Consider the following 27364-nt stretch of genomic DNA (forward strand, 5'->3'; position numbering starts at 1 on the left):
TTCCCAGCTGGTTCCCAGATTCTCTTTTTATGTGACACCATCTCCTAAGACAAGATATTATAGGCACAACATCCAACCATGAAGATCTTCGCAAGATTTGTAGATGGCCCAGATAAATATCAAATTTTATGTAATTTAAAACCAAAAATTGGAAATGGAATAGATGCCTCCCAGTGGAAGTAAAAAAACTGAAATGTGCCTATATGAGACATGTCACAAGAATTCCCTTACTTGTGTCACATCCATCAGATTAAAAATCAAAACAAACCAATACAACTGATGATTTCTTATATGATCCAGAAGTTAGCTATTTTTTCATCTGCTTAATTCTGTATTTTGTGGAAGAGACAGACTAAATCTAATATTTATTTGTTTGTCTCTAAATTGCATACATATATTTTAAATTACATTGTATTATTGTATTGTTTTATATATAAATGATATATGTTATATTTATATACATGTAAATAATATGCATTGCTTCCTGAGAAACTGCCTTCCATTCTTTCTTGTAGGAATTCTTATTAGAAATTCCTTAGTCTGAGATAGCTGCAAAGCATTGGATTAATTTACAGCATTACAGTCTTATTGCAGAATTAGTCTGTGAACCTACGTATTGGTCTAAAACCCCAAGCCTGTATTCATTCCCTATACATCCCTGTGCCCATGTGTCCACATGGACTCTCCAGTGACCTGCCCCTGGCTGAACTTCAGCCCTTTGAAAGCATGCACAGTCCCATAGCAACACAGAACTGGTGAAGTTGGAATTGACCTCTGGAGATCATTACATTTATCTCCCCTAGTGCAAGCAGGGTCAGCTAGGGATGGTTGCTCAGGGTCATTGTCCAGATATTTTTTTAATATCTTCAAAGATGAAGATTCCACAACCTCTCTAGGTAACCTATGCCAGCGCTAGGTCAAACTCATAGTAAAAATTGAAGGTTTTTTAATACTTAAGTGGAATATTCTGTATTTAATTTTGTGCTCATTGCTTCTTGTCCTTCAACTGTATTTCACTGGGGAAAGTCTAATCTTTATTCTCACATACTTGCATACATTGACAAGACTTCCCCTGGGCCTTCTCTTTTCCAGGCTAAACAGCCCCAGCTCTCTTGGCCTTTTGTATTTCAGATGCTTCAGGCTTCAAATCATCTCTGTGGTCCTTGACTAGACTAGTTTCATTATCTCCATGTCTCTCTTGAGCTGGGAAGCACAGAGCTGGATCCAGCACTCCAGATGTAGCTCACGAGAGCTGAGTCAAGGGCAATGATTGCTTCCCTTGGCTGGCTGGCAGCACTCTGTGATGCAGCCCAGGAGGCTGCTGGCTTTGTTTCCGTGAGGGCTCACTGCTGGCTTGTGTTCAACTTGGTGGCCACCCAGACCCCCTGGGCTTTTTCTACAAAGCATCTTTCAAACCCATTAGCCTCAACCTGCACTGGTGCATGGCTTATTCCTCCCCAGCTCCAGGACTTAAATTGCCCTTTTCTGAGCTTCATTAAATTAATTCCATCCCACTATCCTTATCTTCTGCTGGGTTTTTTTTTTTATGTTCTTAGTCCTGTTTTCATCATTGTTATGCATTTTTTAACCAATCATTTATGAAAACCAGAAGTAGTTTTAGGGCTAAATCTCAACTCAGTTCCAAAACTATCAGTCTGGATTCCTTCTTTCACTTAATTGCAATCTCTTACTGACCTCTCTATATGTGTGTCTATGTATATATATGTGTAAACACATTTCTCCAGAGTCTCTAAAAAATGTAAACCCTTAACTGAAATTCATGTATTTATTAGTGGCGTGTTATGACATGCCCAAACAATAGTCATGCTAGTTTTATGTGAGAAAGGTGGCCTAATTTTAATTTTACTACCATAACGGGTAATCTTCACAGAAAACAATGTAAGGAATTTGCAATTCTGCTGTAAGGAGACAGATGCAAAGCCACTACAGAAAGGGCAATGCTTCTCCAGTTATGCTTACAGTCACAGTAACAGAGACTTCCTCACATAACTTCAGTAGGGCATTTGATGGTGCAAGAGCAATCTTACGTCACCTCAACCTTCTTTTTGGATAGACTGGAAATGTCTTTCTTTATATCTGAATTTATTGGCATGGTATTTATTTTAATATGCTCGCTTGTTTCTTTTACTTTTGAAATTATGTTTTATTAAGTCTATTCTGGCAAATACACATGAAATATTTAACTTCCTGCTGTCTTCCAATAGAAAAAAGAAAAAGCATCTGTCATTAAGAAAAACAATGCCTATGCAGTGGCTGTTGCCAACTATGCTCCAAATATTACCAAGGACTCAGTGCTACCAACCATCTCCAAGAGTGCTACAACTGCAGAACCCAACAAGGCAAAACCAGAAGCAAAGCCACAAGAAGCAAAGAAGACATTCAACAGTGTTAGCAAAATTGACAGAATGTCTAGAATAGTGTTTCCAGTCTTATTTGGTACTTTTAATTTAGTGTATTGGGCTACATATTTAAACAGGGAGCCTGTCTTACTTGGCTTTGCACCATCAACCTAAAAGCTGACTTGCACTGAGGACTTCAAGCATCATTCTAATCAGATAGGTTGTTCGCTATGTACAGTCCGACTAATAACTGCTAATCTGTGAACCATTCTGTACAGTGTGTATATAAATGTCTTGTCTGTGTGTCTCCAAAGGAGGGACACAGCGTTAATTCATGGGTCTGTAAACAGATAGCACCCATGGCAAATACAGCCAGCTCTTTAAAAGTTAAACCCAGGGGACTTCTGTTAAACTAGGATTCAAATATACAGAATTATATTCTCTCCGTACAATGAGATGAAGATGTGATCCTACATAATTATTTAGGAGCAGTATTTTTTTAATTTAAAGTTAAAATATTTTTCTATAAAGTAACTAATTCTACTTTAGTGAAAGAAACTGTCATTTAAAAAAAGTGATTTTTTTAAAAAGGTGTAATTGTTTCATACAATAGCAGTACCCATGTACATAACAGAGTACGGAGGTCGTACAGTTCTGCTCTTCAAAACATTCTGGATACAAGTTAGATTAAGGAGGTAGTAAACACTCTACTGTATGGCAAAATACACAAGTTTCTTACTTCTGTCCTCTTTGAAGTTGTTAATAAATTCATCTAATTGATTTCAGAGAAAAGGATAAATCAAATTCAGTATCAACCAACTTCTGCTAGTGAGATACTTATTTTTTCAGTGTTTATTTATTTGATATTACTAAGCTGGATTGTCTGGTTCAGCAAAGCTGGATTTTTTTTAATTATTATTTTTGATTTTGTTCCTAATTGAATTATTTTCAGGTTTCTAGAATCACGCAGAAATTTTTCAGGTTTAAGTTTATCAGTAATATAGTATAATTTTTTTCTTTGCTTAATGTTTTCTTAAATCCTGCCATTACAATATTTACCTGTATTTGTCCCAGGAAGCACTGTTTTCAAGGGAAACAAGAACCATGATTTAAGTTCAGGAATATGTCCATATAATAAAATTTACTGCTGCTTTTGTAAATTGCAACTTTACATTTCGCTGACATAACTTTACAACAACTTTGTATACTAGAAATGATTTTGCTAAGATTTGAATGTTATTTTTTTAATAAAAGGTCATGCATCATCAGTAGGCATCAACTGTATTTCATATACACAAATATAACAAAATTGGATCTGCCATTGGCAATTTTATAAGAACATTTAATACTATCAGTAAAATTGTTTTTCTTCTGAGCCTTTGCAAAGATTCTTTATGCCCCTAAAGGCCTGGTAAATCATAGCATAAATAATAACTGTGTACTGTATTTAGATTTTAGTATACTTGGCCAATCAAAAATATTTTGATTCACACATACATTAGCAGTTATTAGTTGACCTTTAAAAAAGAAACACCTTTATGATGATGTCTTCTAGTAGAGACATATGTAGTCGTATAGTGTCATTTATTGCAGTTTTGTACAGTAACTTGAGTATAGTGCATAAAATAGATATGTTCAGAGTTTAAAAAAAGTTGTACAAATATTTCTAAAATCAAATAAAAGAGTATCTTAAGACATGGAAGTGTGCTAAAAACAACAAAGAGAAACACTGCTTTCTTTTGCTGTTTTATTTTCTTGCTTTTTCTTTGCTTTTGATGTGATTCTGTTTTGTACTTTGTGTGACAGTATAGATGCCAAGGTCACAAATGCATATTATAAATAGAATTAATAGTTAAGACAGAGTTGACATCAGTAAAATAAAGACATTTAGTAGGTTATAAAAGAAGGGGAGAAGCATGGACAAGGTGTGTATCCCTTGAATTCCCTCTAATTAAACTGTCAGACTAAACCTTTCTCATCAACAGTAGCTTAAAAACGAGCACTTTACTCAGAACATTGAAAGAAAAATATCCTTATTTTCATATATATTTATATGTAAATGTAGATCTTCCATGTAACATGGAGATGTGTGCAATAGTGTGATTATGAACAAAAGGCTAGAAGGCAAGCAATAAAAAAAGGGTTTTTTCATGGTATAAGCATACATTTTTAAAATGTTTCATTTGTAAATTAAAAATTTTCCCTTGAACATCCCGTTGTCCAAGTATGAATAAATATATAAATATGTACATATGTACAAATAATTGTAAATATTAGGACTGTAGAAAAATCCCTTCACTTTTAGCTCTGTTTTTGGCAAAGGGCTCTGACTGTATAGTTTAATGGAGGCCCCTCCTAAAATGCTCTTGAACTTGAATAGCTCGATTATATTTTCTGTGGCTGCGGTCTCCTTCCTGTGACCTAGTGAGAGTTCTTACCTTCTGTTCTTATCAGCAAGATCTAGGGACTCTGCAAACCTCTCAAGACTGGGGTGTGAGAAACAGAGGGTTGTGTTTCACCCTTGGCTGCATCCCAGGTACTCAGACCCTTCACAGTGTTGAAACTGTTGTGTATTTCTCCATGCACGACACTGTATAGTCAGAAGTCTCTCCATGCCAAATGTGAGTGTGCTCAGTCATGTTGAATTACCTGATAAGGAAGGCTCTTGCACCCTTATCCCAGAATGGACCTTCTCAAAGGCTTTTAATGGTAAAGTGTTCTCCAGCAAGACTTCTCTGGAAAATACCACCTGGGTAACTCAGGTGGAGTTTGCTGCATGCAAAAAGCCCATCTTCAGTTTGCACAAGAAGCCCAATGCTGTCTCATGCTAGTCAGCCCTGCTGCTACCACTTTCATTAGGTACTACTATTTTTTCATCCACTGACCCTTTTCTCTACAGTTGCTTGAGTCAGTAGATAAACAAGGTGTTTATCACATGGTAAAGTTACATTTATTGCCCACTTATATAGCAAAGTAGGCATACAATTAAACTCAGTTAAAAAAAAATCCAAAACATTTAAAATACATACATGCAGCGATTGTGGGCATCACAAGTCTTTTAAATGGGCACCCTCCAGAAAATTTAGTAAATTGGTCAACATTAAAGCAATCTCCTTCTATGGGATCGAGTATGCTTTACTGTTTCACTGCTGAAACATTTACAGTGGCCCTACTGAGTACACATAAGTTGCAAATTTGTAAGACTACCAACTGGATAAGTGAATATAAATGTAAAGATTTAAGTGAATGGGAGCATTGTGCGAGGAATACCAGAATACAACAGTTAGGACTTACTTTCCTTTAGAAGGAATCTGTGTCATTTCATTTACCATAGAATCTGTGTCTGGGATTTTAAAGCTAATGTCACAAATCTATGTGCCAAATATGTAGAGGTTTCCTATAATTTGAGTAAATCTTGCAGGTCTTAAATACTTAAAGTGGGGAGCATGAGTGAGAAAATGCAAGTCACTTCTCAAGGACTTGCACATGGAATCTGACAGTGAATTTTTTGGTTGGCATATTAATCTAACCTACTTCTATTATTCTTGGGTCAGTGTATCATATTTTGTGATTTAATAAATTAATAAAATAAATACAAAGATAAAACACTGGTAAAGTTAGATTGGAGTTACAGTAATTCTAAATGAGGTTTAGGAAGTAGGCTTCCACTATAGTACTGGGGCACATATTTCTGGATGCATGTATCAGGTAATTTAACAGTAACTTATAAATCAGCATGAAAAGTAGAGATCAGCACAGTATATCAGCCAGTTGTCTGCTGGAGACTTCATGACAGAAGAGTAGAAAATTCTCAATTACGCTGTGGCCAATTAAATTACCTCCACCTGTTGTATGTGAGCTAATTCAACTTGTAGCTGCTGCATTGTTGAGCATCTTTTAAAAAATGTTATGGTAGGCATTCTGAGATATGAGCTTTAGTTTGGCAGACCACTCATACCACTGAACATTATTCTAAATTAAGGAGCCAATTTGCCCATATAGTCACAGGAAAGAGCATCTAGAGACTGAACAGGAGCCTTACTGAATCACCTTCCCTTCCCTTCCCTTCCCTTCCCTTCCCTTCCCTTCCCTTCCCTTCCCTTCCCTTCCCTTCCCTTCCCTTCCCTTCCCTTCCCTTCCCTTCCCTTCCCTTCCCTTCCCTTCCCTTCCCTTCCCTTCCCTTCCCTTCCCTTCCCTTCCCTTCCCTTCCCTTCCCTTCCCTTCCCTTCCCTTCCCTTCCCTTCCCTTCCCTTCCCTTCCCTTCCCTTCCCTTCCCTTCCCTTCCCTTCCCTTCCCTTCCCTTCCCTTCCCTTCCCTTCCCTTCCCTTCCCTTCCCTTCCCTTCCCTTCCCTTCCCTTCCCTTCCCTTCCCTTCCCTTCCCTGTGGTTACAGATAACATACAGGGTGATGAGACTTTTCAAAAGAGACCAAAAAAATGTCTGCATGAAATCAACCAGAAGCAGCAGGGAGGAGGTAGGGATGTATGGGGGAGGAAAGGAGGAAAGAGAGCACACAAATGGCTTTGTTACCATGGCACTGGAATGTGAGATAACTGAGGAGGAAGTCGCTGAGGGAGGTAATGTGTATTTTTGTTTCAGCTTTAGTTCTGAGCCTTCACTGCCACATGTGAGTTGTGGACAGTAACTTCTAGAGCACATAAAATGAAAATGTTTGTATAATTCTACTGAACTTGAGGGACACGAGTTGTGCCTTGGAAAGCGAGGCCTCTAGTGACTGCTTTGTGAAAGCAGACCATGCAATACTGTGTGTCTCCTGCTCATTGGAACATCTTGGGTGCGAGGAGAAAAGAAGCTTCAGAAAGAAGGTACAATTTTGTTAATTCTACACTTTGTTTTCTTAAAAAGCATGGCTTTCACTTAAGCACAGAGAGTCAGCACTAATCCTCCATACCTCTTATTCCTTTTCTGAAAGCTTAATAATGCACAGGTTTGCCTTGGCCTTCACAAACCAGATGAAGTCTATGCTGCTGAACATTACCACTCCTAACAAATTTGCATGAAAGATTATTTCAGTGTGGAAATGAAGCTATCATCATCTGTGCCCGATTATGTGCAGACACATAATGCTAAAATTTTGAAACCCATGCAATGAGTTTTAAAGTAGAGGAAGAAAACATTTTAAAATAAACCCAGTAAGTTAAATTACTTCATTTAAAAAACACATTTTGGCAATTGTAGAAATATCTAAACATACCTAAATAGACTCTCCGAATGTGGTATAATTTCATATCACATATAAAATTTTTGTCTTACACAAATGCTAAAATAATTATGTGAATTTGTGTAAAAGTCAGATCGCCCTTCAGCCTTGAGTAAAATGAATGGTTCTTTATAAAACAATGTTAGGATTCCTTCCATCTCATCCCAGCACCTGTGAACCTCCTGCTAGAATGTTCTTAGTGCACAATATAAATTCTGGTTACATCCCTTTAATATCTCTTTTTTTTTTCACTTCAGTCAAAGAAACCTCCACCTCATTTGTGTAGATGACCCAAATTCCCTAAAACAATAGAACTTTAAATTATTTTCTAAATCAAATTATTAATTGCAGTCATCTGAGAATCAGTGAGGGACTTTAGGTCTTTAGTAGTAGAAGTAAAAGGATCAAAACTTTGTTACAATGCCTGGCATATGTTAATTGCATAAAATGTTTTCTTTCTCTCTTCTTGAAACCACTTAATTTTTTAGATTCAAATCTTTCTAGGTGAATCTCTTAACTCATGTTTTTGGAGTCTATGATTATATCTTACTGGAAGAGGATAAATTTTGAGGGCTTGACATCTCTGATGGAGATCAGGGCAAAATTTGCACTGAAATTAAAATAAAACTAATCTACATCCTCATCATATTAATCTCTATCAGTGAAGTCAGTAAGGACTTTTCCAGAAGAGGAGTACACCTAACTGTACCTGCGCTCTCCTTTGGATATGGGTTGTCCATTCTCTAATCCATGAAATAGCCCTTAAAGCCCTTAAAAGTGTCAACCATACTGGAATACAGAGCTTTGTCTGTTTTTTTCCTTGATATTTATTAATACCCTTTAAGAATATTATGAAAGTGCTGTAAGTTAGGATGAGGTGATAACACTAACAAAAAGGAATTTTGAGGATACTTTAAAATATGCAAGATAATGTATACTCTTCCTCTAGTGTTGGAGTCTACATAAATATATATGATTATATTTTTATTGTTGGATAATTTAAAAGTTCTATTTTGCTTTCAAATTATTTACATAATGTGAATACTTTACTTGATAAGGTGTTCTGGAGTGTGTCCTTATGCATTCAAGGTTTTTGATGATTGCAATGACTGCTTTCATTCATCTGATATTAAAAGGGGTGAGCTTCAACAGGTTGAAGTGTTATATTTGCTTTCCTATACTTTATCCATCAAACCACGCTGTTGAGGATGGATGGATGGAAATAGCGAATGGAACAAGATATTATTTTGATCAACTGCTTTTGATATTCTTTATTAGATGTTCATTTTGGCTGAATTTATCAGTTTATAGGCTACTGTAGCTTAGCAATAGCACGGAATGCAATGTAGTACTTTACATCTGTTAGAATACATATGCACTGTATCTATAAACTGTTAAAATATCAGTTCCTAAACTGCACCCCTTCACCCTCTCCCTTCCAAATAGTCACTTTATTAGAAAACATTTGAAGGCACTTTAATTTGAATGAAAGTGATTACACTAAATGTTGTTTACTTGATTAAAAAAAAATAGTAAAAACAAAGTGGTCTCTGATTCATACATGGTTTGCAATTTCTCAGCTGGGCTGGAGTCAGAAAACATTTATGCATTGTATGACACATCTACTTTAGTGAGTCACTTAGGTGTGAAAATGTATAGGACTTGGAAAATAGGCACTCCCAGTATATTAAAAAGAAATAAGGGAATGGGAAGAATGAAACCAATAATTTTGAAATTAAACACCAATCAAATATGCACAATAAGAAACTGCATGATAAATGTAAGTATACTTAACCTTGAACATCAATGTCATATAAAATCTTCTGGGTGACAGTTTACTTATTTAGTAGGTTTCATAGTTATAAATAATTAAAGAAGATTATAATATTCTGTAATTTGTGACCTTGTTTTAACTGGGAAAATCGTTACTTTTCTAAAATGTAAAAGAAATAACTGGATTTATGTTTGAATGTGTCACTGCTTGCTGTTGAAGAATATTTATTAACCACATGCAAAATATTGCTTAACATTATCTTTTTGTACTTCTTATTAAAGTTAATTTAAATATAGCACATTTTGTATTTTTGTTTTTAATGCTTTGACAGCAGAAATATTTAATTCCCTTCACATCTTCTCTCTTAGGGCCTACGTGTGGGTTTTTCATTTTCTTGTTTTTAAACAACCCATTACAGCCTCTACAAAGGTGCTTTTTTATTAAAGACAGTATTTCCCAAAGGAAACAAACAATATATTGGAAAGAAAATATTCCTCAGATTGGTGAGAGTTTAACAGATTTCCTCTTTATATAATGAGAATAACCTCATGTATTCATATTACAAATGGCAATGTTTCATATTTTCTGAAGGTTATAAAACATGTTGCTGCTGGGTATACACTAACAACCAAATGATGTGGAGCAGAAGAAACCTCCTGCCAGACAGCTTAATTCATCAGTGGGAGTATATGGGGTAACAAAGCTCACTTAGAAACAAACAGAAGACTATTCTGTTAGTAAGGTGTGGGTTTGGAGTTGTTTTTTGTTTTGGTTTGGTTTTTTTTTGCTTGAAAATGAGCATTCTGATTCCAAATCTTTCAGTGGAAAAGCTGTAGATTTTTCTGGGATGATCCTTTCTTTTCTTGTAAAGTCACATGTTCTCACAAGAAACACATAAATGTTCTTCATGGATGATGAAGAACATGACATCCTTCCTTCCAAATTGGAGAGACATGTATTTGAGATGTGGACAATATGATGGGTAAGGAATTGGCTGGATGGACGCAGACAGAGAGTTGTGGCAAACGGCTCAATGTCCAGGTGGAGACCAGTGACAAGAGGTGACCCTCAGGGTGCTGTTTTGGGACTGATGCTCTTCAATATCTTTATCAAGAACACAGACAATGAGATCCATGCACTGTCTGACACAAAGCTGAGCAGTGCAGGTGACACAGTAGAAGTAAGGGATGCCATTCAGGGGACCTGGACACACTTGGGAAGTGAACCTCATGAGGTTCAGCAAGCCCAGGTGCAATGAGCTGCGCCTGGGTTGGGGCAGTCCCAGACATGAGCCCAGACTGAGAGAAGATGCCATTGAGAAGACATCTGCAGAGAAGGGCTTGGGGGTTCTCATGGATGAAAATATGGCCATGACCCATCAGTGTGCACTCACAGGCCAGAAGGCCAAGCCCATCCTGGGCTGCAGGAGCAGCAGCAGCTCCATGGAGGTGATTCTCCCCTCTGCTCTGCCCTGGTGACACCCCACCTGGAGTGCTGTGCCCAGGTCTGGGGTCCTCAGCACAGGAAAGACACAGATGTGTTAGAGCAGGACCAGAGGAGGCCATAAAGATGCTCAGAGGGCTGGGACACGTCCCGTGAGGACAGGCTGAGAGAGCTGGGTTGTTCAGCCTGGAGAAGGGAAGGCTATGGGGAGATCTCATTGTGGCCTTTCAGTATTTAAAGGGGGCTTATTAAAAAGAGGAGGAGGGACTTTTTACATAGATAGGGTAGATGGTGATAGGAGAGGGGAAAATGGTTTTAAACTAAAAGACATAGATATTAAGAAGAATTTTTTTAGTCTCAGTCTGGTGAGGAACTGGCACAAGTTGCCCAAAGAAGTGGTGGCTGCCCCCTCCCTGGAAGTTTTCAAAGCCAGGTTGGATGGGACTTTGAGTAACCTGGTCTAGTGGAAGGTGTCCTTGCCTAAGGCAATTTATGGAGGCCTGAGGGATTAACAGCAATGCAGAAAATGGTCCAAAATATAGTATATTTTTTTCAGGAAACACTTAATCCAAAAATCAGACTGTAATGAATAAGGATTTAGTTTCAAAAATGTGCTTTATGTATGGATAAGAAGTAAACAGGGGCCTGAGTAATATTTGCAGAGTTGACAACTCATATGGGAGAAAAGAACCATTTAAGTAGATCCAGCATGGAAAACATTTTGAACATTTTGTCCTGTGCATTTGTGGTGGATAGAGTCAGAGTAAAAGTGAAAGATGAATATTCATAACATTTTAAATATTGAAAAGCAACTCTGCTTTCAAGTTCTTTGCAGATCTTTTGAGACCCTGCTATAACTTATTAAAGAGGAAGGAATTTAATGTCTTTTCAACTTTCCAAAGATTAGCATCACTTTTTGCTAATGCTGGACATGAGTGACAAATACAAAGAATGTGACAGTTTTATGAAGATTACTGTTTTTTGTAGAGCAGCATATTTAATTCCTGCACTCCTCTCCCTCCCGACCCACCCAAATCAATTGTTAATGTTGGAGCTAGTAAGAACCAGCAGTTAAAATTGCCCTCAAGTTGTGACTTGACATTATCTTAAACACTTCTGATGGAACACATTTTCCCTCAAAACACCTTTCTGTTATTCTTTTCTACCACAGCCACCTGGCACAAAACAGGTTAGTGCTTTCAGAAATGACAGTGATGGGAGTTTAGTCAACCATGCTTCAAGTTTCATTATAGGTAGAGTTCAGCTCTTTTTACTGTAGGTTGTATACAATGGTAAGTGTTTCTATTTTTAATAGAAGAGTTCTGACAGCATTAATAGTCTAGAACAAGTGTCCAGCAATGAGCCAGTGATCATGTGATACTGGGAATGTCAAAGACTAGATCTGTCTGGCAACTCTGGCAGTTCCAATGGTAACTTCACACCTCACACTAAGACATAGTATTTAAAAAAAACTCCAAAAAAAGAGTTGAAAAAACCCAGGGAAATACAGGAGGCTCTTGAAGTGCATTGATGCCAACTTCCTGGCTGAGGTGATAGAGGAGTCAAGGAGTTCATGCAGCTCTGTTGCAGCTCATACTTACAAAAAGAAATGGACAGGATAGTGATGTGCAAGCCTTGGGTGACCATGAGATAGAGGTGTTCAGGATCCTTAGAGGAAGGAACAAGGCAAAAAACTGGCTACCAGCCCTGGACTGCAAGAGAGCAGACTGGTCCTGATCTCTGCACAGTGCTAATTCCATTCACATCCCCAGGCAGCTGAGGGGAAGGCTTGAAAGAGTCCCTTGGCAGATGGTTCCTGGAGAGAAAAGAGGTCCAGAGCATCTGGTTGATTTTCAAACATACTCCTCTCCAACTCAAGCAAAGTCCAACTCGGCAAGCAACAGGTCAAGCCAAGGTGGCAGGAGGCCTGTACAGTTAAGTTGGCCTTGACTAAACTCAAATATAAAAAGGTGGAAGCAGGGGCAGATAACCTGGAAGGGACATGGAGACACTCTCTAAGTTTTAGAGTGTTATGGAAAACAAAAGTCTGAGGATGGGAAGGATGCAAATATTATTCCTACCTTCAAAGAGGGGTGGAAGGAGGCTCTGGTGACCTACAGGTCATCTTTACCTTGACTGTCGATTGGCTTCTTTGTAACAAAACAAATACTCTGGGAAAACATTTTCAAACACCTTAAAGACAGCAGACCCATTGAACTCCATGTGTGTGACGTTACTTGTGAAGGTCTGGCATCAAGGAGTGAATCTTTTCCAGCAGTACCAGTAGTATAACATTACTATTAGGCTGCTTGGATGTTTTTCTGATTCTGCAGATTCTTTTTTCCTACATGAAAGAGTTTAGCAAAAATTAGCTATATCTCTTGCATTCTCACAACAGCCAACACAGTAGGCAACTCTTCACCATTGCCCCCTTTCTTACCTTTTATGCTGATGTCTCATTTTGCCTTAGAACAACAGTTACCATTCCTTGCAGGTACAAAGAAAGCTTCTGAAGTGTACGCTCAACATCAAAAGATGCAGCACTCCCTGAATCTGCAGACAATCTGACTCAACAGATCACTTCTGAGAAGTGTCATTTTAGTGTGTTGTGGAAAAATCAGTTAATCATTTAATTGGTACTCCAATTAAGACAATTTAAGTAATTTGAGCATGGAAGAGGGTTTGTTTCCTCTGCCAGGCTACAAATACGTATTTTTAACTTTGGTGCTTAGGAGAGGAAAGAGGAAATCATAAAATAAGAGCCAACTGAGGTTTATACAGTGCTACACTATAATGAATCAAAAAAACTGAGTTTTAAACGTTGTAAGGCAAGGAAGGATGTATTTAAAAGTATCTTCTGAAGTTATAAAGCATATAATAAACTCATATTAACGGTACAGACACCTGCCCTTTAAAAAGGACTTTTTCCCATGGTAGAACACATGCTAGAATTGCAGGCCCATTTTGGTGTTGGCAAGGAGAACCCTTTTGCCCACCACAGAAAACCAGTGTGTGAGAAGGCTTTTAATGTGTTTCATGACTTTAGTTATTTCTTCTCTGTTGAATGACTATATCTCTTATTACAATTTGACATGCTATATTTATGACTCTGAAAGTGCATTAAATAGTCCTTTTAATGCTGAGATGCTACAACTGAATCAGCATTTTTCCTGCTATCCATTCTCCATTTTCACAGTGAAAATTTCAAAATTGTCTATTCACTTCTGTAGACAATTTACGGCAACAAGATGATTTCTATTTATTCTGAGCTAATCACAATGTCATAAAGAGATGACTACTTGAAATTGTTGCCTTTCTCACTACTCACACATCACACTTGTTGCTGAAGTCTAAGTATTTATGTCTGAAGTGTAGTTGCTTTGTTGACAATAATAACGGCAAAACTTTCAATACCTTTGAGCATGATGCAAATATCAATATTATTGTAATTATTTCACTGTTTATGAAATAGTGATCATCAATGATAAATGAATCATCACAATGAAATGAGAATATTCTATGAGTAATATTTTGTTAATTTTAGCAGTGTATTTGGGTTATGACAAGAAATATATCTCAGCTTGACTTCCCTCACTAACTCCCCCTGCAGATCTTACCCTTTTCCACTCAGAGTTTCTACCTGGCTTTATTGACTGAATGTTTTTAAATAAAGGTGATTAAACTATTCCCTTTCCACAGAGAAGTATAACTTCTGACATTTATTTTTTATGTATGTGGGCTTTTCATTTCTCACTTCAGTAAATATTCGTGAATCCCTTACACTTGCTCAAGCACCAATTACTATATCCTTGCATCCAATTCCATTTTTCAGTAACAGTTAATTTTTTTTTCATTGTGCTAAGTGTTGCAATCACAGATTAATACTACTTTTCAGAATGTTTGTGTCGTTCATCAGAATATACTTTGATCCATGGTGAAGGAATTTTATAAGTTCTGAATCTCTGATTAATAGATGGTACATATATTATTCACAATGATTAATGATTTCATTTGCAAGTTCATTTATTGATTATAATTTCTAAAATGTATACCTTATGTAAAATCTGAAGCAAAAGCTTGTCAGCCTAAAGAGTTCTTCAGTGGAGTAATGGGCCATTGCATATCATAATTACATATCTCTGTAAGAAGGAATTACCACTGAGAGGATAAAGTCTGCTTCCTGTCTATTCCTTGAGGAAAGCCATAGCATTTGAGTATGGAACTAAGTGCAGCATTGTACTGCAAACAAACAAGAAGGCTGGAGTGGCACAGCGAAGCAAGCATTTTTGACCTGGTGAACACCTGACCTTATGATATATGCAATGGTCCCATGTCTACATGTCACATTTCATTTAGAGAAAAGATCAAATCAAATGTTATAAAGTACTAGTCCTTCTCCCTGTGTCTCTTTACCTCAGACCTCTGCTTAGATTGCAGAGCAGGCCCTCCCAGGCTGAAGGGGTCTGGGGTGGGCGGTATTCCCACCTTGCTGAACTCCAGAGGCTCCCTGCCATGGAGCAGCAGTGACCAGAATCCTGTCCAGGGGAAGGCCCCAGGTAACCCACATTGGTTAATGGCACAGTGACACAAAGGCAGAATGGGACCCTGTTGAAGCAAAACCCTTTGGTGCTCATGTCACGTCTGATTTACCTGCTTGCCCATATGGTGGTGACTTGCCTCAGTTAATCCTGGGTTAATGGACCTCCTCACACAGCACTTTCCTGCTCTGGTGGACTGTGATCTGCTCTACATGACTTTGGCTTTCCCCTCCAGGTTCTCTGGTTCCCTTCAACACCAGCAGGTACCTCGTGGGGCCACTGTAGGAGAGCAAAGCTTAACCCCTGTCTGTGCCACATCCTGTGGTGCTCTGGTGACCTGTGACAGTCCATTTGGTTTGGTACATAGTGAGTGAGACACTAGAAACTGCCTGAGGAAGGCAGGAGCCCTGATGATCGCCGTCTCATGGTACACCTATGGAAAGTCCATAGCTGTCTGCTATCTGACCAGCTCATTCAGAGGTTTAATTGCAGTCCCAAAGGAAGCACCATGGAATGCAGTGAGGATGAGGCCAGTGCTCTGTCCTCCCATCGTAGTGGTTCATAGCGGGGTCTTGTTGCAGCAAAGAGAATTAAATTACTTTCCATAGGCATTGTACCAAGAACTGTTTTCAAACTACCTAATCCAGGATCAATGCCAGCAGTTAAGCCTGGAGGCATTATCTAACCTTCAAGGACCATTATTTTTTTATAGTTTGCCATTTTGCATAAAAGCTTTTAAAATATAAAGAAATGTTGAGGCTATAAAATAACCTGGGTATCTGTTTAGCAGTCCTTTGATAGTATGTCAGTGAACTCTCTCCCCCACATATTATTCTTCCTCCCCAAAAATGGTTTAATTTCAAGAGCAAAAAGCTACAACACATCTGTTGTGTGGTATAGTACCATAGGGAATAAAAGAAAATGAAATATGCAGAGCATCTAAGAAAATAATTACTTTAATTGAGAAATAATTGGAAGGAGAGAAATTGTTCAAGTAGAATACTTCAGGATAATGACTCACACTATTTTCATAGCAAATTACAGAACTAATCTTGTCAATTTGGCATATTATTTGTATATTTGAATATTTTTATGGATTTAAAATTAAAATCTTAGAAAATGTTCATGTTTCTAGTCCAAATTACCTCCCAGTCTGACTTACCTTTAAAGAATTAATCCTTGTAATTTTCTTTTGCACTTCAGAAAATCTGACTACATAAAGGAACATGATTCATTGATACATCTGTTTTAAAAAGCAGTTCAGCAAAAAGCACAATAGGTATATTTCCTGCCAAACTAGAAATATGGTAATTTCAGTAAAGTCTTAGAGTAGGGTTAAAAATGTAGATTGCACAAAGCACATTGTATACACAAGCATGAAAACTAAGTTTCTTATTCATAGGGAGCACCTATAATAAAAATGAGATGTCTTCCATGAGAGAGATCACAGGTTCTTTGAGGACTACTTTTGAAGCAATCATGCTTAATATTTAGAAAAATAATAAGAAAACCTGTATAAATTTTCCATCTCACCTGTTCATGCAACTGTGTAATACTCTTTAAAGCACAAAAATATTTACAAGGCACCTGGATTTCAATAAATGTGTTGTGGTATAGGAGTATGTATATTCATTTCATGGACTATTTCCCTCATTGTGAGTCAGAAACACAGTCGAGGTAATTTCCATTAGTTAGATAACTGGGGAGTAACTCAATCTGATGCAGAAAACATCAGAATGTAAGTATCAGTACCTGTACAATTTGTGAATAATTTAAAATTAGTATATAAGTGTTTAGGAAATGTTATTGCTATTTTCAATAGGCAATATTTTGAGGCAACTCACATCCTACTGCAATTTCTGAATAAACAGACCCGTGACTTACACTCTTGCCCCAGGCAGCTGATGGTGCAGATGTGCAGCTCCAACCTGGGCATGTTTCCCTCTGATAGAGGCATACATAAGAAAGAAGAAGCACAGATTCTTTAAAATCAATGAAAATATATTTTTTGTGAGTTTCTCTTCTTCTATACTGTTTTCGGCCACAAAGCATTAGTACTTAGATGTGCTTTTTATTTGGAAACTATCCCACAGAGATATTGGAAGAGGGGGCTGTAGTTGATTTGATTTCATACTTAACAGGGGGCTCGTGTTGCAGTTGAGTTTTAGAAAATCTTCCTCTACCCAAAGTGTCTCCCTTTTGTTCTTGCAGTCTTCTATCACATTACAAGAGGCTTTATAACAAAGAAGACATTATGTAATAATGTACCACTTCAAATGAAACGTATTTCATATTCACTCTTCAGTACTATGTATCCCTTTCATGTAGTCATATTTCAATAGTCATATTTCAGAGCCACCATAAATAAATTCAGGGTTAGATTGTACCTCTCAAGGTGACTTGTTCACGATAAAGGCAGTTGTTATTGTGTTTCAGCTCTTTGTAATGCACGTACAAGGCAAGGAGGGCTTTATCAAAAGAAAAATGTTTTAGTTTTGTGCTTTTTCCTCGTAGCAGAAAGTCAGACAAACAGAGAGCTATTGAACTTGTACTTTCTCAAAGAAAACTTACTGAACAATTGAGGAAGAATACCTTTTTACAAAACCAGTTTGTTTAGATTCCATTTGGTTATGTTTGCTTTTGTTTTTCCCTAACACTTTTCACCCCATTAAATTTTTCCTTAGTTTAGTTGAAAATAATTTTTCTTCAGGGTCAGGCTTTTCCAGTGCTTTTCCAATTTTTTTTTTTGCACCTTCAAACTTTTCTGAAAATAATTTTTTTAAATTCCATTCATTTTGGGTATTGGGAGTTGTTTTCTATTAGATTTTGGTGTTGATTGTTTTCCTGACATGTTTCATTCTAGTGAATTCCTTCTTAGCTTAGTGAAATGAATTTTTCCTTGGATTCAATACAAAACTTCATATTTCTTTCTATAAAAGCATGAGAGTTTACAAGAGCATTTCTGAGTCTCCTATCTCCTCTCAAGCCCAAGGAAGATTACAATCAGTGCACCTCTTATTTCTGAGGCACTGAACTCTGGGGAAGAAACATTTTTGTTTACAGAAATTCTGCGTGCAATGGAGAGAAGTCAGGCAGAATACCAGGCAAACCTCAAGTACATAATACCCTTTGCAGATGGTTTGAAGGTATGAAGGCATAGGCATTTATAATATATGTAAAGCCATAATCCTTTCCTTAGCTTCTCTGAATCATCTGAGAAATTCTGCCTGGTTCCTGCAGGCTGGCTCAGCCGCTGCTCAGGGAGGGGATGCTCAGAGGCTTTTGGAGCTGCAGATGGGTGCAAGGAGCACAGTGAGCCTCCTGCTCCTGCAGGGCAGCAAGGGCAGGGAGGGACTACCACCTGCCAAGGTGTTTGCTGTCTCCACTTTTTCCCTTGCAAACTGACTTAAGACTGCACAGGACAGGATGCAGGTTGGTGTGACCCATCCTTTTGCAGCAGATGAGAGGGCTTGAGTAAGATAAAATACAGCAATGAAAGTTATCCCAAAGATCCATGGTGGAGAATTACAGTGAGTTTGCTGCAGACAGTGGGAAAACTTATCAAGACATCAAAGAGAACATGCAGTTAAGTCAAGCAGAGGATCCATATCATTAAATGTTTTTTTCCTACAGAAACCAAAATTTACTCAGAAAGGGCCTAGAGACAATTTGAACCCTTATTAATTCCCAGAAAATCCCATGTTAGCAGTCTATAATAAAAATGATGGAATGCATTTGTTATGTCAAGTGTCTTGGAAGCACATTTGGGAATAAAATTCCCTCTAGATGCATCAGATGTAAGCAATCACTTTACCTGGTGTATTTTGGCAAAGTAGCTTACTGTATTTTTTCCATTGAGAAGCAATTGAGATTGTTTAAGTACTGGAATAATGTGGGAGAAAATCAGAATCGTAACAAGCGTTAAATAACCCTAAAGGAGCTTCTTGACTCAGTAAAATCACAATATTTTTATAAGGGATATTTAACTTAAATTTATTTCAGATATTTCCTACCTCTTCCAACTCGCATGGTGTTTCAAATTATTACTGAAATTTTGTGTGGGAGCAAATATTAATTCTTGCATATTGGACTGATCCCCAGGGAATTCTCTTAAAGTAGATCACATTGTAGCTCTTGATAAAATACAGCTCAGAGTTTTACAATTTCCTTTGCTTCAGTATTTCCATTCCCAGTTCAGTTAGTATGAATTACATGAAAAATAATTTTATCTTGTTTTCCCTTTACTTTGCCTCACAAGAATTCTTCCCACATATTTTGCATGCACAAAGAGCACATCTGTACTTTCTTGTCTGAGCAGGAAGACTGAAATGGTCCCATCACTTCCTTCTCTAGAAATAATAGCAAAGAAAGGTCAACCTCAAAGTCTCATTTCCTCAGATACCTTTTCTTAAGCTTGATTTTGAGATCTATGAAGCTTTTGCTAACCCAAGAGGCTCTTCCCTCCAACACTATAAACCTCCTAGGAGCCTGCAATGCAAGCCTGCTGCTTGTATTGCAGCCATGGAAGAGTAATTGCAGGATATTGTGCCACAAATAGAATCCCACAGTTCTGTTACATGTTTGTATTACTAGTAAATTTACCTAGACTGCTTGCTTGAATTTTAGTTGTGTTTTCATTGTCATGAGCATTTTATGTTAATTGGCAAAAGAACATTACCAGCTCATTGTCTGTAAACACTTAATTGTTTTGTCAGAGTGTTAGGGCTGATGCACAATACCCAGTCACCATAGCATCTTCAAGATGCTGTGTTCAAAGCCCAGCTGGTAACTTTGCAGTTAATTTTAAGTGAGAATGGTTTGTTTTCCACTAGAGAGGCCTTTGCACAGCCACAGGTAGAGCTGGGGGATGACTAAGCATTAGCTGAGCTCAGTGCTGCCTACTGTAAACAATAAGGGAGCACAAGAAGCCTTTTTTTATCCCAGACACTTTCATTTAGTGCATGAAAACAAGTTTGAGACATATATTAATACCAAGGTAGTGACTTTGCTCTGCAAGAGTTGTCTTTTAAAAGACTTGTTTGTCTCCTATAGTATCCAAGAGTTACTTTTTCCTAAAAGGACATTTCACACTTAGATGTCATTTCAGCCTTGAAGAACTACTACTTAAATCTGCTGAATCCTGGATCATCCCTAAGGGATTTCAGGACACCACATAAAGTCAGCTTTTATAGGTCTTTGATGCTTTATGACTAAGACAGTATTTTGAAGTAGAAAGAATGTCTACAAAGTAGATACAGGGGAAAAAATTAAAAGTTATGCTTAGGCAATTCAGAATGGAGAAAGCAACAAGCAAGCACATTAATAATTTGCAGTATTTAATCACATGCTACTGTGTTACTCCTTTTAAAAGAAATTTCCTGAAAGTATTCTCCTTAAAAATTATTGATTTATGTTAGGATGCAGATTATTTAAGAACTCTGCAAAGGAATGAGACACATCAGAGATATAAAAACATGGATTCTCTGGAAAGGACTTTTGCAAGCGTTATGTATTCAAAGGGGGCTGCAATATATTATCAAAAGAAGTGTTGTGGTATACCAAGTAGTTTGTTATCTTTTGGTAACTCTGTCTTGGCCTGACTGGCCATGATTTTTATAAGGGATTTCAGAAGTTCTAGTCATTTCTTTTATGTTTTATGTAGTATGTAGTTTCTACTAGTGAAAAATTATAATTATACCCAAACATCAAATATCTGAGGAATATTTTTCCAGTGTTATTTCCTCACAGAAAACTCTCAGAAATGTAATTTTAAATAGAAGTCTCCTGCAGACAGGAGGGAGCAGGACTTTCTGAGCAAAGGGAAGAGTTTGATCTCAGGTGCTTCACAGGAACATTGGAAGAGGACCTGTAAGTGGAAAGGACAAACCCTCCAGCCAGAATTGCACCAAGATGGGATGACATATTCCTCTGCATTTGCAGCAACTAGAGTATGCAGGCATTCCAGAGAAGGACAGGAAGTCAAACAGTGTCAGTATGAGTGAATTTAGGGTACAGGTAACTTCTCTGTGTGTGTGACACAGGGCTTCCAACTCCTGTGGTTTAGAAGAACCACTCAGTGCTGGCGGCTCGACAGTGCTGTGAAGGCTTGTGCTCCCCCTTGCTGCAGCTTGTGCCTTTACCTGAACTGTCCCTGCGTGTTTCCAGAGCATCAGGGGAGTTGGGACAGCCTGTGGCAGAATTCCCACTATTCTCATTTTGATTGTCATGGCATCAAAAGTGATGAAACATACCTAATCACTAGGCCTTCATATATGCACAGCCTTTTGTTAAAAGAAGAGTTGTCCTATTAATTTGTCTATCATTACATTGGATGAATATGCAAAGAAGAATAAATAATACATGATATGTGCTATAAAACTTTAAAGAGCAGTGCATTCAAATGCAGTTAAGGGTAAGGTAGCAGACCAAATTCTTTGTGTAGTGCATCTGGGATAATGAAACACATACCTCATGCAAACTCAGGGATTTATTGTTAGTCCAATTAGAATATTAGAAATCTAATCAAATTTTGTATTACCAATCTAGCTACAATTTTGCTAGCACATACAATTGAAATTAGCCAATTGAAAGAATTTCTCATTTAAAATACAGTTGTTGAACACAGATTTCCTAGTCTCTTTTACACACACACCTATTATTCTGGGTCAGCATATAGATGGAGTTACTGATAAGCAGAATATAATAGATAATAGGGGAGCTTCGCTGTAGTGTGGATCCAGCATCTGAGCTCCTTCACTGATAGGAAAATGGTGGTTATAGTAGAACTCCTTTCTCATCATTTCTGGTTTCACTTGGTGTTATATTTATGTGTTTGCTAATTAACTTACTTGCTCTTTCTTCAATGGTCTGCAAATTCTGTGTTATCATTAGGTTTTAGTATATATAGTGTGTTTCCCATGTCTTAGATACTTGACCTTTGTTACCTCTACAGCCAGTACTACCCTGGTCTGTTGCCCTAAGAGTTCTGATGCCATCCTGCTCTTCAGTTTTAAGGCCCACTCTGCGTCTTGTGCTTGAATTTTTGGAGAGCACTGTTTTTCTTCAAAAGCCTGGAGCTCTTCTTTCCCAGTAATGTAGCATTATATTAGCACAACCCAGTCAACTACACAGCCTCATTCAAGAGTAACTCAGGGGTTCATGCCACAAAGAGGAATGCTCTATGGGCACAACTATTTGTACACTGATATGTTTTGGTAACTACTTATTATTAAATATCTATTAGTTATGACAATATCACTGTTATGGAAATTGCTTTACCAGAGGAGGGATTTCAGTCACTAGAAATGGAGTAGGAATTTTAAAAAGTTTACAGTGTGTTACTTTTGGTGTTAATAACTTGTCAGTATGAGTTAGTAGCTTCGGGAGCTGAGGGCAGATTTGAACATTTGAACTCAAATCCTTAGTGCACTTTGCACATTGTCAAAACTGTGTAGGATTAACTGTGGAGTAATTCTGTTTGAGTGCATTGCATGTGAAAAATTCATTGGTAGGTAGGACTGGGATGCCATTTCTAACTCATTGATTCCAGCTTGTTGTTATTATAACCATGATTTAATTCTGGTGACAGACTTAACAGTTGTTTCAATCAATTTATGTTTAGAATATGTATTTACACTACCTTAAGCAGGTTGGCAACAGAAAGAGGGCAGACCAACATGCTGAATACCCAGCCCTCTCCCATTCAGGATCAGACATTTTGACAGTTACATAGTTAAAATATTATTTGGAATTGCTTAGTGAAATCTGTGGACTGGCTGCATTAGAATAAAGACCTATAAAAACAAAGCTGATTTTTCAAAAGGGTATTTGAATCTGGCAAGGAGTTCAAAAAGATTTAATTAAAGTTTTAAAGGCATTAAAAGGTACTAAAACTTATAGCAACTGATGGAAAATTAGTGTCACCAAGATCTCATGGCAGAGCACTCCCCTGCTATTCTGAGAAATCAGCTCCGAAAAGTCAACTCTTCTTAAGACCTTCAGGTACCAACCATCAATTCTCTTAGTCCAGCAACCAAATGTTCAGGGTGCTGTTCAAAGCTAAAATTCTGATTGAGAGCCACATTGCAAATTGATCATTAAACCAGCATACCTCATCTCCTACCTCCTGTAGTTCTTGAATGAGTGCTAAGTGCTCTTTGCTTTCAACTTGTCTGTTTGACAAATGCAACCATGGTAAATCTAAAGCAACTGCACTTAACCTCTACTTTGCTTGGAATTTTTCACAATTTTTTCAGACTTGTTGAAGAAATGGTGTGCTTATAAAGCGTGGTGTAGTTATAAACTACCAGGATGATGAGGCACGTGAAGTATTCCATGAGCAGTTGGCTGATGTTTCATGATTGCTAACCCTTGCTCTTGGGGGAGACTTAACGTGCTGGATGTCTTCTGGAAACTCAACACAGAGGAGAGGAGGCAGCCTAGGAGGTTCCTGGAGTGTGTGGAAGGTAATTTCCTGACACAGGTGGTGAGTTAGCCTGCTGGGGTGGAACCCCATTAGACCTGCTCTTCACAAGCAGAGAGGGGCTGGTGGTTGGGGCTGTATTTGATACAGAGACCATGAAATGAGGGAGTTCTCAGTTCTTGGTGAAGTAAGAAAAGTGGTCAGCAACACCTCTGCATTGGCCTTCCACAGGGTGGTCACTGGCATGTTCATGGTTCAGAGAGTCCCTTGGGAAACAGACCTTAACAATAAAGAGATCCAGGAAGGTGGGACATACTTTCAAAAGTAAATCTTAAAGGTGCAGGAGCAGGCTGTCCCTATGTGCCGAAACACAAACCATCATGGAAGAAGACTGGCCTGGTTGAACAGAGGGCTGCTGCTGTAACTCAATGGGAAATAAAGAGAATTTATGACTTTTGGAAGAAGGGGGAAGGCAACACAGGAAGAGTACAAGGATGTTGCTAGGTCATGTAGAGGGAAAATTAGAAAGGCGAAAGCTCAACTAGAACTCAATCTGGCTACTGCTGTGAAAGATAATAAAGAATGGTTTTATGAATATATTAATGACAAAAGAAGGGAAAAGGAATATCTACATATTTTTATTGGATTTGCAGGGCAACATGGTCATGAAAGATGAGGAAAAGGCATGAGGTACTTAGGTACTCCACACTTGTCACCAAGGATGAGGTACTTAATGCCTCCTTTACCTCAGTCTTTAACAGAGAGGCCAGCTATCCTCAGGACAACCAGTCTTCTCCCTTGGTAGACCAGGACAGGCATCCCCTGCAACCCAGGAGGAAGTAGTTAGTGACCTGTTGTTCTACTCAGACACAGATCTGTGGGGCTGCATGGAATTCACCTGTGGGTACTGAAAGCACTGGCAATGTGATTTTCTCTTAGTCTATAGGAAAATTACTGTTAAAAGCCACCATCACAATTTACAATGTGAGAGTAGTGCTTGTGTGTATAGTTGTGGGGGATAGAATGTAAGAGAATAGTGCAGAAGGCAGTCTCACACCTGAGGAGCTGCAGCTGTACCAATCACCAAAGATTAGGAACAGGCCTGCCCTTAACAGGCCACAGCTGTGTCCAATAAGGAGATGAGTGCTACAAAAGAGTGGGGTAGCTGGGTGAGGAGAGAGATGGAGTTTGTTGGTTGTGCTGTGAAGACAAAGGTGTCAGTGCTGTGACGAACTGCTTGTGAGAAATCACCGAGGATGTATGGTAGCTTTGCAATAAGATGACAACATACAGTAGTTACTTTACTTTTTCAAACCCGTTCTTTCCAGAGATGCTGCAGCAGTGCAGTCATGACTCTGTACTTACAGCTGAGACAACAGGACCACCACAACAGAGTGCTAGGGCATGTGTGTAAATAAAGAAATGTGGTAGCTTGAATGATTTAGGATAATACATCCATTTAATTTTAGATTAGCACTTGGCTGCTGAAAAAATTCAGCCTGTTCTCAGGACCATCTTTCAATTTGTAGACATTGATATCACTGAGATCAAGTTGGCCAGACTGAAGATAATCTATAACTTGGACTTAAGTACTTTGCTTTCCAAACATACACACCAGTAAACCATACAGATGACTTCTTAAAATGTTACTTTTTTTTTTCCCTACACGTAGATTAAAAAAGCAAGATTGTTTCGGTATAGTGACTTTTTTTTTTTTTACCGGACTGCTTCTCCAAGGAAAATTTGATGTTATTTCAGGGAGCATTCTTACAGGATAAAAGCTTATTGTGCTATCTTGAAACATCTCCAAACAAAAAAAAAAGCACTGAACACTAACAGATGTAAGGTAAGATGACATTAGGTACATCTAATAACACATTCTGCTACTTTATGTTATCCAAACTCTATTTAGATGCAATTAAATCTTTGGATCTATTTTCAATACATTCTTAATCACCAATGGTTTGAACAGGATTATTCCTCGTCTGTCCTCAACAGATGCAGTGTGTGAGGTCACAAGTTGTCACATGTTTCAAAGAGTTGTATACTTGTGATTAGGCAGCTTATTGTGAGTCCAATCAAGAAATAGGTGCTCCTGGCTAAGATATTCACATAGGTTCCAGCCAGAATACCTGCTGCTAGCAAAAGTCTTCATCATCCTGAAAATGCAAGTTGCTTTCCTTTTTAAAGACAGTTAGTTTTTACTCACCATGACAAAATTGTTCTGTGATACCAAATTTGACTGAGGACTACACCATTGCTATTGGAGAGTATTTTGCATTCGCAGTAGGCTCTGGCAATCCCTGTGTTTTGTACAGCCATGATTCACTTTATCTGGGCTTACACATGGACTACTGCTTGGCACAATGTGACTATGACACAAAGCCAAGAGGTAGCAGGAATGTGTTTTGTCCATTGGTGCAACATGCGTGCCTTGGTTCTGGCCAGGGTGGGGATAATTTTTTGCAGTAGCTAGGAGAGAGTATGGCCAGGGCCCTGATGTGTTTTGACACCACATCACCTTGCTGCCCTGGGGGAAAGAGACTGTCTTTCTTCCCAGGAGAAGGGGATCCTCCATTTGAGTAAACAGCGTGGCCATGGAGCGGTCTGGTGTTTGTTTATTGTTGGGAGCTTTTCATGCTCCCAATTGTTTATTTTTCTTACACCTTTTTTTTCATTGCTATTGTTGCTGTTACTGTTTCCTTTCTCATCTCATTGCTGTTTTCAGTAAATTGCTCTTATGACGGGGGTGGGAAGGGAAGCATTTAGTAAAAATGCTTAGTTGGAGAATACCATTTCTAAGCAACAATCACTTATTACAAGGGGCAGATCCTATTTTGTTATAAACCCAGCATGTGGAGCTACAACAACAATGAGCAAAAGACAAGTTTCCCATTCTTGCCATGATTTCCCCAGAGAGCACAGCTGGACTTCAGGTAATGCTCACAACTGGGCTATAAATGTCAAAACCTGGAGGCAGGACTTTATCAGATGACAACACAACAATCTACTGGAAGCAATTTGTGGAACTAGTGAAGCCAAGCAAGGGTCATGATGGACACAGGCTCTGCAGAACAACAACACAGAAAAGAGTGACTGCCTTTATACCTTCCTTTCTTTTTTTTGTTGTTTTTTTTTTTTTTTTTTAATAGGATTTTCCATTCAAACCCTACACTTTTAACTAAGTGGACTTTGTGCAACTAGATCAGAAATTTAATGACATATTTTAAAAAATGGTACAAAGTATTTGATACTACATTGGCTACTTTGAGAAATGTCTGGGATGAAAAAGATTCAAGCTGGAAAAATGGAAGTAGGAATATAGTCCTCTGAAAATAATATTTTCATTGCAGAAACAGTGTGATGCAAGAAGAGCTGCAAATTCTACTGTAAATAGGTATCCAGATTCTGGTATTGATATCCAACTTATATTGATTATGAGTTGGAAGGGGCCCACAAGGATCATCGAGTCCAACTGGCCCTGCAGAGGGCATTCCCAGAAGTTACACCCTGTGCCTGAGAGCGTTCACTCACCAAACACTTCTGGAACTCTGTCATGCTTGGTGCTGTGACCACTGCCCTGGGAGCCTGTTCCAGAGCACAACCA

The 27364-nt window shown here is 38.1% G+C and overlaps 1 protein-coding gene across 1 annotated transcript in view; it reads left to right on the forward strand.

The window, feature by feature from the left end:
• The window catches only part of GABRA2 (gamma-aminobutyric acid type A receptor subunit alpha2), a 61276-nt gene extending 54861 nt beyond the window's left edge, over window positions 1-6415 (forward strand). The window contains exon 9 of the mRNA XM_058802964.1: window positions 2226-6415. Coding sequence (XP_058658947.1) covers window positions 2226-2534 — 309 coding nt within the window. The 3' untranslated portion in view covers window positions 2535-6415. The remainder of the gene's footprint in view (window positions 1-2225) is intronic.
• The last annotated feature ends 20949 nt before the right edge of the window (window positions 6416-27364 follow it).

Source organism: Ammospiza caudacuta, chromosome 4 (genome assembly GCF_027887145.1).
Source record: "Ammospiza caudacuta isolate bAmmCau1 chromosome 4, bAmmCau1.pri, whole genome shotgun sequence".
NCBI lineage: Eukaryota > Metazoa > Chordata > Aves > Passeriformes > Passerellidae > Ammospiza > Ammospiza caudacuta.